The sequence below is a fragment of the Microcaecilia unicolor genome, chromosome 1, assembly GCF_901765095.1.
Source record: "Microcaecilia unicolor chromosome 1, aMicUni1.1, whole genome shotgun sequence".
Taxonomy (NCBI): domain Eukaryota; kingdom Metazoa; phylum Chordata; class Amphibia; order Gymnophiona; family Siphonopidae; genus Microcaecilia; species Microcaecilia unicolor.
In genome coordinates, this window is record NC_044031.1 from 457,126,541 (window position 1) to 457,147,356 (window position 20,816).

At 45.0% G+C, this 20,816-nt stretch overlaps 1 protein-coding gene across 2 annotated transcripts in view; it reads right to left on the reverse strand.

Moving 5' to 3' along the window:
• The window catches only part of DLGAP1 (DLG associated protein 1), a 356,932-nt gene that overhangs the window by 21,908 nt on the left and 314,208 nt on the right, over positions 1–20,816 (reverse strand). For both annotated transcript variants that reach the window (XM_030213104.1, XM_030213111.1), the window contains one exon: positions 9,766–9,857. In XM_030213104.1, coding sequence (XP_030068964.1) covers positions 9,766–9,857 — 92 coding nt within the window. The remainder of the gene's footprint in view (positions 1–9,765; positions 9,858–20,816) is intronic.

Genomic DNA, 20,816 nt, shown 5'->3' on the forward strand with positions numbered 1-20,816 from the left:
GGGGTGAAGGCATAGGGAAGAAATAGGGAGCTAGCAGGAAAGAGAGAGATAGACAAAGTTGCTGGAGGGCAGGAAGTAGGCAAAGAAGCAGAGAGAAGGAACTAAGGGTGGTTGTTGTAAGAGGAAAAGAGGCAGAAGGAAGTAGCTGGAGGGCTGGTAAGAGGGCTAAAAGCAGTGGTAAATAGATTAATTTAGTTTAGTTCAATTATTTGATACACTGTCACCTCTTTCACCTCTATGTTTAATATTTTTTTACTACTTTTGGGAAGTAATATAAGGATACTTTTGTATAAAATGTCATCTTTATGCAAATGACTTTCAAGTACTGATGCCATTGGAAAGGACACCAACTATTCTCAGTAAACATCTTGACTGGTTAGTTTGTTGAAAAACATTTGAACTGAAATGCTGACAAAACAGATAGATAGATAGATAGATAGATAGATAGATAGATAGATAGATAGATAGATAGATAGATTTTAGAATGATGGACTATTAGCTTTGTTGTCCTATACTCAAATTAATGGGATATCTTGCATCCACTTGTGAGTGGAGGAGTGGCCTAGTGGTTAGGGTGGTGGGCTTTGGTCCTGAGGAACTGAGTTCAATTCCCACTTCAGGCACAGGCAGCTCCTTGTGACTCTGGGCAAGTCACTTAACCCTCCATTGCCCCATGTAAGTCACATTGAGCCTGCCATGAGTGGGAAAGCAGGGTACAAATCTAATGAAAAATCTGAATGTATTGGTAGATTCATCTTTGGATTTGGAAGTTCATCTGTTGAAAGTTGGTGGACATACTAGAAAACTGTTGAAAACATCTACAGTCATAGCAAGATACAGCAGCAAGATTTGTATTAAATAACCCTTGTTGGAAAAGAGCAATACCATTGTTGTAATGTCTACACTAGCTTTCTGTGATATCAAGGATAGAATTCAAGATGTTGATTGTCTATGCTGTCTATAATGGACAACCTGCATATTTATTACATTTAATTAATACCAGGGTTGGATCTACATTCAAATGAGGATGCTTTGTTAAATGTGTCTTCATTAAGGGATTAGTACAAGAGTCAGGCAAAATCCTTTTTGGTGGTTGGTTCCAGGTTCTATAACAGCTTCAGGTGGGTTCATGAATGAAGCGTAACTATTTAAATGTTCTTAAAAACCTAAACACCTGGTTACTCCCTGTCAATTAAAGGTTGCAGTGTACTGTTACTTTTCTGTCTTATGTTCTGTATAATACAATAATGTTTTATGTATTGAGTGATAAGGCTGACAGTTAGTGATTTTCTATGGCCTATTGGCCACTCCTAAGGGATTTTTCTTTCTTTTATAATATCAGTTGTGTTGTCATTTGTTATTCATTTTTGTTTGAACTGCATCTTGTTGTTTAGTAGATATGTTGTGTGTGTGTATCTGATGACTGGATGTTTGGCTATTTTTTATTGCACGATATAACTTTTTATTTTCATTGTGTGATCCCCCCCCCCTGAAAAAATGCCTCTGCTACAGGTAGGAGGTGGGAGGATTTTCTGGGGGGTCACTATGGTAAGGGGGGCTGGCCTGGTGGGTGGAAATATGGTGAGCCCAGCCTCCGGAGGTGGGAAGGAATATGGATAAAAAGGGACTGTGAATAGTGGATTAGGATCTCAGGTTGCCTTACCCTGCCAAGACCCTGAATACCTAGGGGGAGTCCTGGAGCTGAGCAGATGCACTTTGGTATGGCTGGTTGCTGAAACCTCTGCCAGGGTCAGAGAGGGTTTGGGTTGGGTCCCCGCCACGGGGAACTGTGAAAAGGAAGGAGTGCCTGGTAGAAAAAGACACCCCAGGTGGAAAGGAAGTAGGTGCAGAGGAGTCCCACTCCCAGCAAGACTTTGCTAACCAACCAGTGGATTCCTAATCTGGGATGGGATGGGACAGACGTATAATGGACTTTGATCGGATGTGCCTCTTAAGCACTTGAACTAAAAAAGAAATAAGGGTTGGTTTATGAACTGTTTGTTGGTTTGAGTTGATCCAGTACAAGATAGTTTCAAGTTTACCTATTGACATTGCTGGTTATTATTTAAAAGTAGACTCTTGCATCCCCCAGGGTGGGAATACTCTTCAGCCTACCGGTGATTTTCTTTGACCCCAGCCTGTGCTCAGCTCATCTGAAGTGCAATCTGTTTTGTGAATCCTGGTCCTGGGTACCTGACCCCAGGGAGCTTAGCTGGAGACCCTCTAGAGGGGTAAACCAGAGTTACAAAATTGGCGCCTGTGATAAAGAATCATATTTTGGGGGCTCAACAATTTTTTTTGAGGACTGTGACTTGTTCTGTGTGGAGATAGTGAAATTGAGCACCTGAACTTGTGTGGAGCCCTGTCTTCCACAAGAATGAGCCATGTGGAGAAACCTTGATGCAGCCCAGCATGAGGAACCATGAGTAACTTCTGGGGCCGAGCTGGGCAGGAAAGAGTCTGGAGGAACATGGCAGTTGTTTCCGCCGGTGGGAGAATCCATTGGAAGAGAAGGAGTTTGCCGCCACGATTTCGTCATCTGCTGCGGAACCATGTAAATGTCATCACACCAAGGGAAGGAACTTCCAGTCAAGAGGAGAGTGATACAGAGCAAGATCATGCCCAGGAGAGTGGGGTGCACATGGAAATAGTCGAGCAAGAGAATGGAGGTGCTGAAGGAAGGGAGAGTGTGGTAGTGGGACGAGAGAAAGTCCCACTTAGATCTCAGCATAACACATTGGCTGATAGTCTGAGTCAAAATATCAGTGGAGGATGGGAGCCCGATGGGTCAAATCATGTGTGGCGGGTGCAAGAGCTGAGGAGACCTCATGGTTGCTCAGCTGAACTGCTACGCAGGTGGATGCAAGTTTTTCTCAAAGGAAGGAGTAACCAAGACGGTGATGATCGCCATAGCGGAAGAGGACACCTCGGAGCTGGAAACTGGATGGGAAGCTAGTTCATCCAGGTTGGAACCCGGAACCGGCTCCCTCAAGTGTGGCAAGGGAGTTGGTCTGTGGGATGAGCAATTTGGGAAGGGCCCCCTCCGAGTCCAAGAGCTTGAGGAGCAGCGAGAAATCTGTGATGACTGCCCTGGGCAAAGTGCAGACTGCACCATCTGACGTACAATCTGTTTTGTGAACACTGGTTCCAGGTATCTGACCCCTGGGAGATTAGCCAGAGACTCTTTAGAAGAGTAAACTAGGGTTACAATTGTTTTGTTGTATCATTGTTTTTTCTATAGCATACTGCTTTGATGTGTGTTTGACATGATTTCATGGTCTAAAAATGTTTAAATGAAAAATTTATCAAATATTTAACTTTCTATCAGCCAGAAAACATGACTTTAATGGCATTGTCATTACTTTCCTTGAAATATCTAAGACATTTATAATTTGCACTAAAAAATATAGAATATGATGCTGCACACTGAGTTTATTCACCCTACTTGGGGGAGATCTGCTTGTACCAGAAATAGTTTTCAAAGGTAATGATGCAGAGGAACTGAAAGAAATCTCGGTGAACCTGGAAGATGTACTGAGCCAAACTGACAAATTAAAGAGTAGTAAATCACCTGGACTGGATGGCATACATCCAAGGGTACTCAAAGAACTCAAGCATGAAATTGCTGATCTGCTGTTACTAATATGTAACTTGTCATTAAAATTGTCCGTAGTACCTGAAGATTGGAGGGTGGCCAATGTAACGCCAATTTTTTAAAAAGGGTTATAGGGGTCATCCAGGAAATTATAGACTGGTAAGCCTGACATCGGTGCCAGGCAAAATAGTGGAAACTATTATAAAGAATAAAATTACAGAACACAAAGAAAAACATGGTTTAATGGGACAGAGACAGCATGGGTTCAGCCAAGGGAAGTCTTGCCTCACCAATTTGCTTCATTTCTGTGAAGGCATGAATAAACATGTGGATAAACGTGAGCTGGTTGATGTATTATAACTAGATTTTCAGAAAGCTTTTGATAAAGTTCCTCATGAGAGACTCCTGAGAAAATTAAAGCGTAGTGGATAGGAGGCAAGGTTCAGGTGTGGATTAGGAATTGGTTATTGGACAGAAAACAGAGGGTAGGGTTAAATGATTGTTTCTCTCAGTGGAGGAGGGTGAACAGTGGAGTACCGCAGGGATCTGTACTGGGATCAGTGCTATTTAAGATATGTATAAATGATAAGGAAATTGGAATTATGAATGAGGTGATTAAATTTGCAGATGATACAAAACTATTCAAGCTTGTTAAAACACATGCAGACTGTGAAATTTTTCAGGAAGACCTTAGGAAATTGGAAGACTGGGCATTTAAATGGCAGATGAAATTTAATGTAAACAAATGCAAGGTGATGCACATTGGAAAGAATAATCCAAATCATAGTTACCTGATGCAAGGGCCCACCTTGGGGGTCAGAACTCAAGAAAAAGATCTGGGTGTCATTGTAGATAATACGCTGAAATCTTCTACTCAGCATGTGGCGGTGGCCAAAAAAGCAAACAGAATGCTAGGAATTATTAGGAAAGGGATGGTGACTAAGACCAAAAATACTTTAATGCATTTGTATCGCTCCATGGTGTGCCCGCACCTTGAGTATTGTGTTCAGTTCTGGTCACTGTATCTCAAAAAAGATATAGCGGAATTAGAAAAGGTTCAGAGAAGAGTGACCAAAATGATAAAGGGGATGGAACTCCTCTTGTATGAGGAAAGGTTAAAGTGGTTAGGGCTCTTCAGCTTGGAAAAGAGAAGGATGAGGGGAGATATGATTGAGGTCTACAAAATCCTGAGTAGTGTAGAACGAGTAGAAGTAAATCCATTTTTTACTCGTTCCAAAAGTACAAAGACTAGGGGACACTCGAGGAAATTACATGGAAATACTTTAAAAACAAATAGAGAATAGATATATGACAGTGTTCTGGCAGGCAGAAGAGACTCCTGCCCACTCAACAAGCCATCTCTGGCTATTCAATGACACTTAACTATACAGTGCTGCTGAATATCCCCTCTGAATGCTGTGACCCTTTGAGGTTAGGTCCAGGGCAGTCTGTGGGCAAGATGGGGAGAGGCCAGCAACTATATGGGGGGGGGGGGGGGGGGCAGAGGCAAGATTCCATGGGTTTGGCCTCCCTCGGGGGGCCCGACACCGGGGTCTGTCTCTCTCCTGCTCATGTGTGTTGGGACCCGGGTGATTGCATTAACCCAGGTCCAGGCACACAAGAGCAGTGAGAGTGACAGACTGAGGGATGAGAAGAGAACATGCAGGAAGGTAAGGGGGCGGTGGCTGACTGAACCGAGAGGGGGGGGAGTGGGGGTGGTGGCTTGAGTGGCAGGGCAGGGGCGGGTGGTGGCGGCCCTGTTCCGGGCCCGGCTCTGTCTCTTGGCGGCCCTTTATGCTGGTGCTCACAATGTTAAGAAGGCAGATAGGACCACACAAAAGGTGGTCCTATCTTTGCTTGCTTAACTATGGGGGTACAGGCACTGAATATTTGTCTGCATTCACAAAACTTCTGGTTTGACTGCTGCCCAGATTTGGCTCCAGCTCTGAATATCTGGGTTAGATTCAGCCCATGGCTGTCAATGGCTTTATAACCACTGACTACTGTGGGCTGAACATCAGGGAGGTAGATGAATTTATCCTCAATGATGTTTCTAAACATTATTCATCATGATCATATAACTGTGGCCCAGATCACTAAAATGCTCTAGTAATGTTATTTATTTGTTACATTTTTACCCCACATTTTCCCACCTATTTGTAGGCTCAATGAGGCTTACACAGTACCGTAAAGGCATACGCCAAGTCTGGTTGAGAACAAATACAAGGGTATGTTGTAATTGAATAAGGTAGGTGCGTTTCAGGCACCATGAAGGTTGAAGGGAGGGAAGGTTGTAAATTGTCCAGTACGATCATTGGTTATGCTGTGTTGCCAGATGTGGGGATTTTACGTTGGATCGGTGGGGTAAGTCTTTTTGAAGAGGTTGGTTTTTAATGATTTCCTGAAGTTTAGGTGGTCATGGATTGTTTTCACAGCTTTTGGGAGTGTGTTCCATAGTTGTGCACTGAAGTAGGAGAAGCTAGAAGCATGGGTTGTTTTGTTTTTAAGTCCTTTGCAATTTGGGTAGTGGAGGTTATGTGACTTGGGGTCATTTTACTCAGCTGCATTGTGCTAAGGTGCTCTTAATGCAGCAAAAAAAAAAAAAAAAAGCCTAATGCAGGACACACTAAAGCATTCCATGTTAGTCTTGGCATGTGTGTGTATGCTAAGCATGCGCTAAATATTTTTTGTAGGTGAACGCGGGAGCCCTTACCACCTCCTAAATAGGTAACAGTAAGTGCTCCCGTGTGTTAATACTAATATTAGCACACAGCCAAATATTGGAAAAAAATAGAAACTAGTCCTTTTTCTCAGCCACAGTAGAAATTGCCTTAGTGTCTGGGAAAGACCCACGTAAGGGCATGCTAAGGCCATTTCTTACTACAGCTTAGTAAAAGGATCCCTCAATTATTAATTCAATGTCTGGTTGCAAAGTTTATTTTTAAGCTGCGAGGATACCACTAACTCTGGTAGTAGGGTACTATAATATCTGGGAGTGTGTATGTAGATAACCTCCCTACTGGGAATGGCCAAGGAAGCAGACTGGAAGTGTGATGATGACAGGCAAGAAGAATAAGAACCCTAGTTTGGCAGAGAAAATTATCTTTCTCTCTTTTCTGCCATTCTAAGATAGGTAGTGAGCTCAAAGAACATTGAGCTTTTGGCCCTGATGGATTGGGACCTGTCCACCAAACTGGTTGGGGTCATGGAAAAAAGAGAATCATTCTTTCATCTGTGGTAGAGAGGTCCAGAAGGAAGACATCCCAGGATTGGGAGAAAGAAAGCTACTTTTTCATTCAAGATAGGGGAAGATTGGAGGGAAGAAATCCCAGCAGTTGGGAGGTGAGAATTTTCTATTTTGGAAAACTTGTGTGAATAGGGGAGCATTCAGGGCTGGAGTAGCTGGACTACCCAATTCAGGATCTTGGCAGCCTAGTATCCTGCAAGTCTGAAGAAGCTAGAGGACCAACCCCATTACCCTGGACATTCAGTGTGCTGCAGCCAAGGGAGAGAAGTTGGGAAAGCAGATATTCAGATGTTCCCCTTGGGTTCAAGGTAACCCCTGAGAGAGAAGGAGTAATGAAGTCCTGTGAGGTGTTTTGCATGACAGATGTGTGAATTTCTATATGCAAGAAGGGAGCAAAGAAACTACTGGAGTTTCTTACAGGTTAAAAGAGTGGGTTCCTGACTGTGAGCCTGGAATAAAGCAAAAGCAGATCCCTGGCATCTGGAACAGGAAGAGTCCTTGTGTGGGAGCTGGAAGAGGGAGTCTTCATGTAAGGAGAGAAAAAAAAAAAAGGAATCTCCAAGTGTGCTATGTATGTATGCAGTTTTTTGTGTAGTTAATCACCTAGTAAAGACTTTCAGGTCAATATTCAAAGCCATTTATCAGGATAACAGCTACAGTTATCCAGATAAATGGCTTGGCTGCAGCTAACTGTGGATACTCAACAGCACCATCTGGATAGTGCCATTGACTATCTTTACAGACCTCCTCAGTACTATCTGGATAGGGCCAGGGTGGTACAGGGCAGAGTTTGGACAGAGAATGAAGTTATCCAGTCAGTGGCAATATTGATCCCACTATTCAAATAACTATCCAGAAAAAGTTAGGACAGAAAAATTGTTGTCCTGAATTTATTTGGTTAGCTATCCAGAGAACAGGCAGATAATGCCAGCACAGATTTCATTGCATGGATATTCTCAGTGTCGTCTGCAATCCAGATACTGGTACTGAATATCCATGTTTTTTCTGCTGTCATGACTGATGTTTAAAAATTGAATATTGACCCATAAAGTTCTGTATACACATCTAAAACTTAGACTTAATTTTGCCTCGTTGGGATGACTAAAGAGTGATCAAGGAAGGTTGATGGGTCAGCTGCCATGTAAAATATTCCTTGAGTCCAGGGCCTTGATGTACATCTTTCTTCCCCTGCCCCTCAATGACCCTGAAGCTAAGGACAGTGGTCTTTGCCTTCAAAAAATGTAGCCCCTGGATGCAACCAGTAAAGATGGGGTCCTGGGGGTTCATATGTAACTTATATACCAAGATGAACATATTACCCTATGCCAGTGTTTCTCAGGTTGTTTTTGAAGTATCCCTTAGCCAGACTGGTTCTCAAGGATATCCACAATGAATATGCATCAGATGGATCTGTACGGGTTGCCTCCATGGCATGTAAATCTATCTCATGCATATTCATTGTGGATACAGGAGGTCCTCCAGGAATGGCTTGAGAAACACTGCCCTATACAACATTTGGGTAAAACCCATATATAGTTGTATAATCTTTAGATATATCATTCTTTGAAAAGAAATTTCATTAAAGATTACTTTAAAAAAAAAAAGGGTAATAGGAGATACTAGAGCCTCATAAGAGTAAACATCCCATAATAAAAAAAAGTCAATCTTATCTGAGCTTTAGTGCCAAATAATAGCATCCCACACCCACTTGTGATCTGCTACCAAATCTAGCCTTCCTCAGTAAAGGACAATGAGGTTCTGACGTTTTCAATAGAGTTGCACGCAGTAAAATGGATCCTTGCTGTCCAATTTGCTGACCTTGTAGACTAGAGTATTTTTTCCTTGTCATAATGAGGGCAATTCTGTAGTATTGCACCTAGAGTTAGACCCCACTTAAGTGGATCAAAGGCACCATCTAATTGATAGATGCCAGTGTGCACTAGGCACTATGCCACAGTGCCTAACTGCAAGAGTGTATATATATGAGTGGAACATGGGCGTGTCTCCCTGTTAGGCATGTAATTTATAGAATACGATAAACAATGACCATCACATGGTACATCTACGTACATCAACTTATGCCTGCCATTGACACAGAGTAAGAGGGCACACTAATGCCTACCTTATTAATACCACTATTCAATAACAGAATCCAGGGCCGCTGAGAGGGGGGGCCCGGCGCCAGGGTCAGGCCGCCGGTGCTGCAGTTCCCGGTCTCACCTGCCTGCCTTCTCGGCTCCGGGCCCCCTGCATTCGAGGCGGCAGTCACAGATCGCCTCCCTTCGAGCCTTCCCTCCCTGTGTCCCGCCCTCACGGAAACCGGAAGTTACATCAGATGCGGGTGGGACACAGGGAGGGAAGGCCAGAAGAGAGGCAATCTGCGACTGCCGCCTTGAATGCAGGGGGCCAAGAGCTGTGGAGGCAGGCAGGTGAGACTGCAGCGGCGGGGGGAGCGACGGGGGCGGTAGCGGCAGGGAGAGTGATGGGGGGTGGCAGCGGTAGGGGGGGGGGGCCGAGGCGGGGCGGCCTTGCCCTGAGCCAGGCCTAGTCTCTCGGTGGCCCTGACAGAATCTTGGCACCAAGATACGATTATAAAATTGGCACTGAGCACATGACATTGGGGAACCTGGACTGAGGCACCATTTAACAGACTTGCTCTTATTGTTTTCAGTGCTACTTCTCTTTTAAATGAAGGAGCTGGTAATGAATGATATTATTGCACGGCTTGTTGCCTTCTTTGGGGACAGTGATTTTACTCTGGTAAAATCCCCCCCCCCCCCTTTGCAAAATAAAATACAGATACTCACAAGAGCTATGCCTATGATCAAATACAGATTTGTAAATTCAATAAAGCAATGTGGAGAAACATTTCTCGTTGGTGCTTAAGGACGAAGAGTTTGTGGGGATACTAGCTGTTACGTACCAGGTTTTCTTCACACAGTTCTCTGAACTGATGGAACTTCTGGGACATAAGGAGCTGAGCGCAGCCCACTGCACTTCGGATTTTCCCAAGAACTAAAAGAAAGGAGCACAGGCATCAGCCTATTATGTACTGTTCCAATGGCATCATTTAACACACTCTATCAAAAAAGGGATCAGAGAACTGAAAAAATGAAAACCTAATTGTGGTATTTTCATCAAGGATCGGAAACTCTTTAACTGTGGGTGCCAAGTATTTGGCCACAATTTTTGTATGAATATCTAAACAGTAAAATATTTGGAAGTCCGCAATGCACAAATGCCAAACACCATTGGAAGCCAACTGTAAAACAGAGAGGGTCAAAATACACTACACAGCACAAAGCATCAAAAAAACAAAAATAAACAAAAAAACCCAACAGCACAAAGGGCTTTCAAGACTGGAGCACACCATTGGAAGGCCATAAACGCCAGTTCCACCATGGTGTATGACATTAATTGTTGGGTCAGATTGTTTCAGAGACATCATAGCTTAAACCCTGCTTTCTATCTATCTATCTATCTATCTATCTATCTATCTATCTATCTATCTATCTATCTATCTATCTATCTATCTATCTGTAGAGTAATATATATTTGTTGTGGGGTCCTAAAAAGTTAGTAATTTTTTTTTTTTAGATTTACAGCTTTGAGAAGATTGCTTATGAAAAACAAGGGTATAGGTCAGTGGCGTACCAAGGGGGGGAGGCGGTCCACCCTGGGTGCATGCCGCTGGGGGGTGCCACAGCGCGCGCCTGTGGGCTCCGACTTCGCTAACTTCGCTCGTTCGCTGCAGCTCCCTCTGCCCTGGAACAGGTTACTTCCTGTTCCGGGGCAGAGGGAGCTGCAGCGAACGAGCGAAGTTAGCGAAGTCGGAGCCCACAGGCGCGCGCCGCGGCACCCCCCCCAGTGGCATGCACCCGGGGGGGGGGGGGTGTCATTTCACCGGGGGGGGGGGGGGGGGGAAGGTGTCATTTTGCAGGCGGGGAGGGGCGCATCGGCGATCTGCCCCGGGTGCCATCCAGGCTAGGAACGCCACTGGTATAGGTTCATATGTCATAAACACACATTTGGCCTTACCCACTCTAAACCTGTGCCAGGAAGCAAGGGACTGAAGGTAAGCTAAATAACTCTCAAGCTCTATGCCGCTCATTGCTGTTAGACAGGGCCCTGGTTTACTTAGAATTCTTATCTTCTTTCTGAAAATTGAAGGGGTCCTTTTACTATGCTGACGTTAAAGGGGCCCTTCAGTGTCCTCACTGCATGGATTTGCCACACGCTGAGGCCCCTTTTACCGCAACAGAGTTTTTGTGAAAAAAGGGAAGTGGCTGTGTAGTGAGTATATACTTGCCGCATGACCATTTCCTGGGGGTGCCCTTACCACCTCTTATTTAGGAGGTGGTAGGGGCTCCCTGCTAACCCAGTGGTAACTGGGCAGCATGCTGCACTGCCCAATTACCACCAGTTAAGCTCCTGATGGTAAAAATAGAAAATAATTTCTGGTGCACTAGAAATGGTGCATGGTGGGGGCAGCACTATTGCCAGCTCCCACGATCAGCCTGAAGTAGTGCCGTATTGGTGTGCAGCAAAATAGCGGTAGACTACCGCCGCTTTGTAAAAGGGCCCCTAAGCTTTTTGGCAGATAATATGAGATATCACAAAAGGAGGTAGCGTCAGTTGCTCCACAGGCTCTTCAGAAATACCTGTTACTGAACACAAAATTCTAAAATAATTTTGCAGACTATCCTGCTTATTTTCGAAGGAGATGGCCGGCCATCTTCCGACACAAATCAGGAGATGGCCGGCCATCTCCTAAACCCGGCCAAATCGGTATAATCGAAAGCCGATTTTGGCCAGCTTCAACTGCTTTCCGTTGCAGGGCCGGCCAAAGTTAAAGGGGGCGTGTCGGCAGGGTATGGAAGGCAGGACGTGGCGTGGTTACGAGATGGCCGGCTTCGGCTGATAATGGAAAAAAGAAGGCTGGCTCTGACGAGCACTTGGCCGGCTTCACTTGGTCCATTTATTTTTAGGACCAAGCCTCCAAAAAGTGCCCCAACTGACCAGATGACCACCGGAGGGAATCGGGGATCACCTCCCCTTACTCCTCCAGTGGTCACCAACCCCCTCCCACCCAAAAAAAAAAATCAATTTTTTGCCAGCCTCAAATGTCATACTCAGCTTCATCAAAGCAGTATGCAGGTCCCTGGAGCAGTTTTTAGTGGGTACTGCAGTGCACTTCAAGCAGGTGGACCCAGGCCCATCCCCCCCTACCTGTTACACTTCTGGTGGTAAATGGGAGCTCTCCAACCCCCCCCCAAAACCCATTGTACCCACATGTAGGTTCCCCTCTTCATCCCTAAAGCTATGGTAGTGGTGTACAGTTGTGGGGAGTGGGTTTTGGGGGGGATTTGGGGGGGCTCAGCACACAAGGTAAGGGAGGTATGCACCTGGGAGCAATTTCTGAAGTCCACTGCAGTGCATCCTAGGGTGCCCGGTTGGTGTCCTGGCATGTGAGGGGGACCAGTGCACTACAAATGCTGGCTCCTCCCACAACCAAATGCCTTGGATTTGGCCGGGTTTGAGATTGCTGCCATTAGTTTCCATTATCGCTGAAAACCAATGCCGGCCATCTCTAAAGCCGGCCCAAATGTTGAGATTTGGCCGGCTCCGACCATATTATTAAAATGAAAGATGGCCAGCCATCTTGTTTCGATAATACGGTCGGGACGCCGTTTTACGGGGCTGGCCATATAGATGGCCGGCCATATAGATGGCTGGCCCCGTTCGATTATGCCCCTCCAAGTCATCATACATTACTAGCAGACACCTTGTGGCAGTCCCAATACTTGTCTTCCCACCACCCCACAACAGCAGTATTCCAAGTACCCCTTCTCACTAGTACTACAGCTCCCCTCTCACTGTCAATGCGATCCTATTGCTGGCCCTTTCCACTGCTGCCTCCTTCAACCTGAGCTACTCATAATGGCATTTTGCTGGATTCACTGATCTGCAAAAGATAAGCAACCAATGATCTGTGTTCGTCTGCAAGATCCTCCCTACTTTGCTTACTGTAGGAACAGGTCTTCAGAGCCTTCAGCGTGTACAATGCTTACTGCATCCCAATAGACAGCCACCATCCTCTCTCCGCTAAGTGCATTATGAAGTAATTTTATAAGGGACTGAGGGGCCCATGCAGAAAGCCATGTGGTAGAGCCAACACTCTATCATGAAAGTAACACTCCAAAAATGCCACGACATGCCATAATGAATGAGCATGCAAATTACTTCCATGATAAAATTTCAGCAGTACTCTGTGGCTCATTGCTAAATGTCACCTTTCCTGTCAGTGCCTCATTAAAAAAAAAAAAAAAAACAACCTACAAGCATGCTGCGGCATTTTGCATTGGCCTTTCACTCTATGTGCCACAAACATCCATTAAACCTGATACCTCTTCCCAACTCTCCCCCAGAAAATATATCCTTGGTGTCTAGTGCCTCCCCCCCCCAACATGGTTGACTCTCTTCCTGTCCTGACCCCCACAAAATATCCCTGGTGCCTAGCGGTCCTTCTCCCTCCCTCTCACCCACCCAAAAAATTCCCTGCTAGTCTAGTGGCCCCTCCCCTCACTACACACAGCAATCTGGGTCATGGTGGCTGAGTTGGACAGAAGAGGTGTTACTAGAAACCCGCTACTCTCAACCAACCCTTCTACGCTGCCTCGGACCTAGTGAAAAGTTTCCTGCACACATTGTATGTCAGAAACATTTTTTTTCATGGTCACTGAATAGTTAATGACCACATTGCATTAATGCAGTGTGTGGTAATGGCTTCCAAGCAAGTAAACACCCATGCTGAAACCACTTCTTCACTGCCTGGCCAGTAAAATCTGCAGTAAAAACAAATTAAACCCACAGTAAAGCTTTCTACATGAGCATGGAGTGAAGAACAGAGTCTTACATGCTCAAGTAGGGTTCTTATAGAATTGCCCAATGTATATGCACATTGAAAGTAGGCACAGAGATATCATAACACCTACTTTGATGTGTTATACCTGGAGGCATTGCTAGGGGTGGAGAATAGGTGGAGCAGTGCATGCTCATATTAGCCTTCTCCTCAAATCACTTCATTGGCTCCCTATCTGTTTCCGCATACTGTTCAAACTCCTCTTAGTGACCTACAAGTGAATTCACTCTGCACCTCCTCATTACCTTTCCACTCTTATCTCTCCCTGGGAATTCCACTCATCGGGTAAATCTCTGTTATCTGTGCCTTTCTCCTCCACTGCCAATTCCAGACTCCGTTCCTTTTATCTTGTTGTGCTGCACTATATGCCTGGAATAGACTTCCTGAATCAGTACTTCAAGCTCCATCTCTGGCCATATTCAAATCTAAAAGCCCACCTTTTGTGCTTTTAACTCCTATTCACCCGGGAGTACCCATGTCTGTAAGTAATTCCCTTATGGGAATAGGACTTTATATACCACGCAACTACATTAAAAGCAGTTTACATAGTATATACAGGTACTTATTTTGTACCTGGGGCAATGGAGGGTTAAGTGACTTGCCCAGAGTCCCAAGGAGCTGCAATGGGAACTGAACCCAGTTCCCCAGGATCAAAGTCCACTGCACTAACCACTAGGCTACTCCTCCGCTCCTATCCCTTATCTCTCCTGTTTGTCCGTCTTGATTAGATTGTAAACTGGGTTCGGGGAAAGACTCTAGTCTGTGGCCCCTGCAATGATTGAGTTTAGTGAGTAGGCAAAGGCATATAAAACAGGAAACAAGTTCCTGGGTTGTGGCACCATGGTTGACTCTAATTGGGTTGGAAGGAAACTCAAAGAAACATATGAGGTAGACGCTTGCTGGGCCAAAGAATAAAAGATAAAACTGGAAATATGGGAGATGATACTCAGCAGGACATCAAGTACATAAAGATATACATATAGATTATACAAATATCATTGTGCATACATTCAACCAACTTGTGTCTCTACTGTAAATTGGACCACTTCCTTCTCAATTTATACAGATAAGTTAGCCATATAAAGCTGGAATAGCTATTTGTGCATTTACTTAGATCTATAAAGTTATATGAGTAGCTGATTATAGCTGCTATCTTTAGGGTCTACTTCCAGAACCCCTGGCCCCTCTTCCAGATATACAATAAAATATGACTGTGCATTGATTTATTTGGTCATAATATATCTGTTTTGCAGCCTTGGAAATTCTGCAAAAAATGCTTTTGAATATTGACCCCAGTGTATCTGCATCCCTCTACTCTACGTCTGAGAAGGTCCTGCAGCAGTTATCCTTTAAAAAACAAAAAAAAAGGCTCTCATTTACATTAAGTAGCCAAACAGCAAACACATACTGGTGTGTATAATATACGAGAATATGTGAGTACATTTGATCTGCCTCTGCCACCCTCCTCTCCTTTGAAATTTGAGGTTTTCCAGAAGTGCATCGACCCATAAGCAGCAGCCTCTAGATATAAGACACCTGCCTTTCTCTCAATGTCAAGGTTTGAGCAACCTCATATAGAGAGGATTAAATTCAGTGAAAAACTGGCTCAGCAAGTTACAGCACCGCTGATTTACAGATTAGTTTCAGGTTCCGTAACCTTCACTGTTCACCAGAAGATAGGGTTGCTCAGCTAATAAACTTCTTACACAGACACCATTATTACATAATATCTCTTCCCTTTCTGGAAATGCTTCCTTTGAAATTAAATATGGGTGAGGGAAATCATTTGTCTTCCAGGTGCCTTAGCGTGCAGGGATGGGAAGAGTGTCCAGAAGTTAGTGAGAGAAATGTAGAAGGCAGGCGAATGACCGAGCAAATGATGAGTTAGCAGTGATTCAAGTTGTTGGGAAGAGATATTGGATGTGGAGCTGAACTCATGGCCTCAGAAGTGCTTCATGCCTTCAATAGTGATGCCTTTGTGTCTTCACAAAGAAATGTAATTCATGATTGAATAACTAGTGCAAGGAGGATGGTTTGGGGCATGGGCTTTTTTTGAGGGGGTACTTGGGGGTACTGAGTACTGGCACCTTTTCCATTGTCTGCTGAAATTGTCCCAAGGACCCCCAAGTTTTAATGAAAGAGCTCAGGTTCTACACACCAATTCTGCCTTGTCATAGATTCTGTGACTGGTTGCGGGGGGCCTGGCTATTGTGGGGTAGGTCCTTCAGTGATCACCCCATCCCTTAAGGGCGGCCTAGCATTTGAATACTGGCACCTTTTTTTGCTAGGAAAAATGCACTGGTTTGAGGTGCATTGGGAGGATAAGTATTTGTACACATAGAATACCCTTTGCCATTATTTCAAGTCTTAGTTAAGATTGGCCTTTAAACAAAATAAGAGGAAAAAACACAATCTGCTCCCCCTGGAAGCATAAACTGGTGAAATAATGGTAGTGAACCGTTAATGAATAAAGGCCCCAAATAAATCAAGCAACATTATATAGGAGACGGCAACAAAACCAGAGGACAGAGAGCTGATAAAGTAGATAATAGAGTGATAAGAAGGAAACAAAGAGAAAAGGTGCTGTTCTATCATTGGAGAACCATAAGCACAAAAGCACAGAGCTGAAGGTTATCTGGCAGACTGGGATAAAGTTGCTATTACTGAATCTTGGTGTATTGGAAATCAGGCTTGGAATGTGACTATCCAAGACTATAATCCAGTGGCGTTCCTAGGGGGGGGCAGTGGGTGCGGTCCACCCCGGGTGCACGCCGCTGGGGGGGGGGGGGGTGCCGCGCGCCTGTCCTCCGTTGTTCCATGCTTCTTCTCTGCCCCGGAACAGGTGTTCCGGGGCAGAGAAGAAGCATGGAACAGCGAGGACAGGTGCGCGCGGCACCCCCCCCAGCGGCGTGCACCCGGTGGGGGGGGGGTTCCTTAGCGGGGGTGTCCTTTCGCTGGGGGTGTCCGCGCTGCATCGGGGGGGCGCTGCACCCGGGGGGGCGGGGCGCATCAGCGATCCGCCCCGGGTGCCAGCCCCCCCAGGAACGCCACTGCTATAATCTCTAGAAGAAACAAGTGTACAGAAATATGGGAGAGTGTAGCCCTTTTCATTAAGAACCCAACAGACACTTCTTCAATGAAAGGAGAGTGGGAATTACTGTGAGTTGCCCAGGAAAAAGAAAATCCAAATTCATTATACAAGGCAGTGACGTAGCCAGAAGTCAATTTTTGGGGCCAACAGGTTGGATGGGTGGGCACTAGACAGTGATGTGTTGGTAAATGTTTAACAACAGGCTCTCTCCCCGGTCCACCTCAGCGCCTCCCCCCCCCCCCCCCCCCCCGTCCACCTGTGCACCTCCCCTCAAAATTGCAGAGCTGGCTATAGCCGGGGAGAGAGCCTGGGGGTGGGGGAGGCAATGCATTACTCTCTCCAGGAAAAAAAAACATTAAATGATCCCAGGTTCCAATCTAATTCATGTTTAATGTGGGATAAAATGCCATAAATAAGTACATAAATATAAACTTTTAATGTTGAGCACCTGATTCTCAAAGTGGGCATGTTCCAATCATTATAATGAAAATAAAATGATTTTTTTCTACCTTTGCTGTCTGGTGACTGTTTTTCTGATCATACTGGCCCAGTATCTGATTCTGCTGCTATCTGTCCTCTTTACTCCATTTCCAGGGCTTCCTTTCCATTTGTTTCTTTACTTTCCGACTTTCTTCTTCATTTCTTGCTCTGGGTCCTCCGTAGACTTGACTGTCCAGTGGATCCAGCTTCTGCCTATTTTCTTCATCCATGTGCAATTTTCTCCTCTCTTCCTTTTCCCTCATCTACTTCCTCACTCTTCCCTCCCCTCCATCCATGTCCAGCATTTCTTCTCTCTCCCTTCCCTCTCCTCCATCCATGTCCAGCAACCCTCCTCTGCCCCCTGCCCTCCCCTCCATCCACCCATGTCCAGCAACTATCCTCTCCCCTCCATCCATCCATACCCAGCAATTCTCTTCTCTCCCCTGCAATTCTGTTTTTGCCCCTGTCTCCTCCATCCATCCATTCCCAGCAATTCTCCTCTCTCCCCTGCCCCCCACCTTCATCCATCCATCATCCCCAGAAATTCTCCTCTCTCCCCTACCCCCACCTCCATCCATCCATCATCCCCAGCAATTCTCTTCTCTCCCCTGACCCCCACCTCCATCCATCCATCCCCAACAATTCTCCTCTCTCCCCTGACCCCCACCTCCATCCATCCCCAGCAATTCTCTTCTCTCCCCTGACCCCCACCTCCATCCATCCATCATCCCCAGCAATTCTCCTCTTTCCCCTGCCCCCCACCTCCATCCATCCCCAGCAATTCTTCTCTCTCCCCTGACCCCCACCTCCATCCATCCATCCATCCATCCCGTGACTCTCCTCTCTCCCCTCCCGCTCCCATCCATGTGTCCAGCGATTCTCCTTCACCCCCATGCATCCTTCCCTCCCATTCCACCTGCCCACCCTCTCTCTGACGGCAGCGCTTCCCAGACGCTGCCTACCGCCGCCACGATCTACCTCCTCCCTCTGTCTCACTCTCAGCAGCGGTAGTGATTCAAACACGCTACCTCCTGCTTCTAACCCGGAAGCGCCTCCTCTGCAGAGGAGACGCTTCCGGGTTAGAAGCAGGAGGCAGCGTGTTTGAATCGCGACGCTACCGAGTGCTGTTGAGAGTGAGACAGAGGGAGGAGATAGATCGTGGCGGCGGTACGCAGCGTCTGGGAAGCGCTGCCGTCAGAGAGAAGGAGGCAGATGCAGGATCAGCGCTGCCTGCTCCCTCCGCTCCGCTGCTGGGTGGGCCTGAACCCAAACTGGGTGGGCCTAGGCCCACCCGTGGCTACGCCCCTGATACAAGGGCATATTATACAGCCCTCCAGCAGGGAAATAAGATGTTATTCCTCTTTGGGGTTAGATTAGATACTAAATACTCTCTGGAGCTACAGAATGCCTGGGTGTTAAAATAAATACATGTAGTAAATTGAGGATGGTCAGACAGCTGAGACTATTTGTTTCATAAAACTCACCCTCAACATTCTGAAACCAATATTCTGAAGTCACTCAGTCACTCACTGAAGGGTTCATGGATTCATGGTGGTGAAGCCACAACACTGACCATGTCCCTCTGCCCCGCCCTCGCATGACGGACCAATCAGAAAAAACACCCTCAACATTCTGAAACACAAAGGACCATCACAACACCGTTCCCAGGCAACACTAGGCAACATAAGACGGACCAATCAGAGGAAACTACGTGACAATAAGGGAGGAGCATTCCCCAGCAGAATGGCTCATTATCTGTGCAGCACGGAGAGCACAGAACCACCGCTGGAACGAGAGAAGAATATTCCTGCTGTGGGTATGTGCAAAAATAGGCCGGGGGAGGGGGGGGGAGAAATTTTTAAATGCCTAATGCCAGTACTGAAGAGTGCCAGAGGGCCTATAGCACAGACTATATTTGGGATCGCTTGACATGGAGTCACACAAAATAACTCTGTGACACATACACACACACACAAAAAAAACCACATGCTAGTGCCCGTTTCATTGGTTTCGGAAACGGGCCTTTTTTACTAGTTTGTTTCATAATCCTTAGAAGGTAGCAAAGAGATTACAGCTTTTTCAGAATACTGCCCACTATCATCATGGGCAGCTCACGTTTGACAATTGCTGGGCCATTGCTTCATGAACTGCACTGACTAATGGAGGTTAATGTTGAAATTAGCCTTTCAGATGCTTAGAGGTCTTGGGCTTGCCTATTTGAAAGCTTGATTGACATGATATGTTCCTGGTAGAGAAACATATTCCTGTTAGGGGTCCTCATTAAAGGTTTCATCTTACTATGAAGCTTGTCCAGAACAATATAGAATTCAAGTTTTCACAATAGTGATCTCTGGGCTACGTAACATCCTTCCTATGGAAGTAAATCTGTAGGCAGGTATTTGGCATTCAGGAAGAAGATTAAAATCTGTTTATTCCCTGCTATGTTATGGTAGGATTGCAATGTTCTGACACGTCTTGTGGGTTTGGGTTAAGAGGCAGGGGAAGCTGATGGAGTATATTTTTGCATCTCTCCTCAGGCTAGAGTTGATTTGTATTGTCAATGAGGGCTATAATTTTTTTTAAAATTTTTAAATAAGTTTTTATTGCAATCAAGTTGAAAACTTGTACAGAAAAGTAATGTTAATGGGGTAACAAAAAGATAAAACAAAGAAAATAGAAACTAAGAAATCCTTTCCGCCATATTACTCAAGTCCACTACACAATGGAAAATATATTTTTATTTACAAATTTTTTTAAGGAATTTGCTTTGCATGCACTCTCCTATGGTTCTTAATTTAACTTATCAAGAGAAAAAATATTAAACCTTCACAATATTCTTAAAAAAAAAGTAGCCCCTAATTGAAGGACCCCTGGTTTCATAAGAAGAAATTGTTATCGTCTCCTTTGAGTATCTTTGGAAACATCTGGAAATATTTGTATTCGCTGTCCCAAAAATATTTTTCCTTTATTTTTAAAGAATAATGTCATTAACCAGTTTTTATCTGGTGCTAGAGCTACAGTGGCAATCAGTGTAGATGGTATTACCGGATCATTATCCGATGATTCTAATAAAGCTGAAACATTCAGTTCTTGATTGTTCTGGTTTTGCTGCAATCTAGTAGGGAAATAATAAATCTGAGAAAATGGTGGAATGACCTCTTCAGCCACTCCAAGTATTTCTTTCAAATATTTCTTTAACATATCTCTCGGAGTATTGGTCAGTTGTTTTGGAAAGTTTAAGAAATGGAGATTATTACTCCTTATTGAATTTTCAAGAAATTCCATTTTCCTCCTTTGAGATACTAAATCTTTAATCATATTTTCTTGATAAGATTGTAATTTTTGAACCTCTTTAACATATTCTTTATTTTGTTGCTCTAAAGTCTCTAAGTTCAATCACTTTTGTTTTCTGCTCTAAGCCAGTTAATTCTTGTGTTAATTTTTTTATTTGGGGACAAATTGGTTTCCCTAAATCCACTAT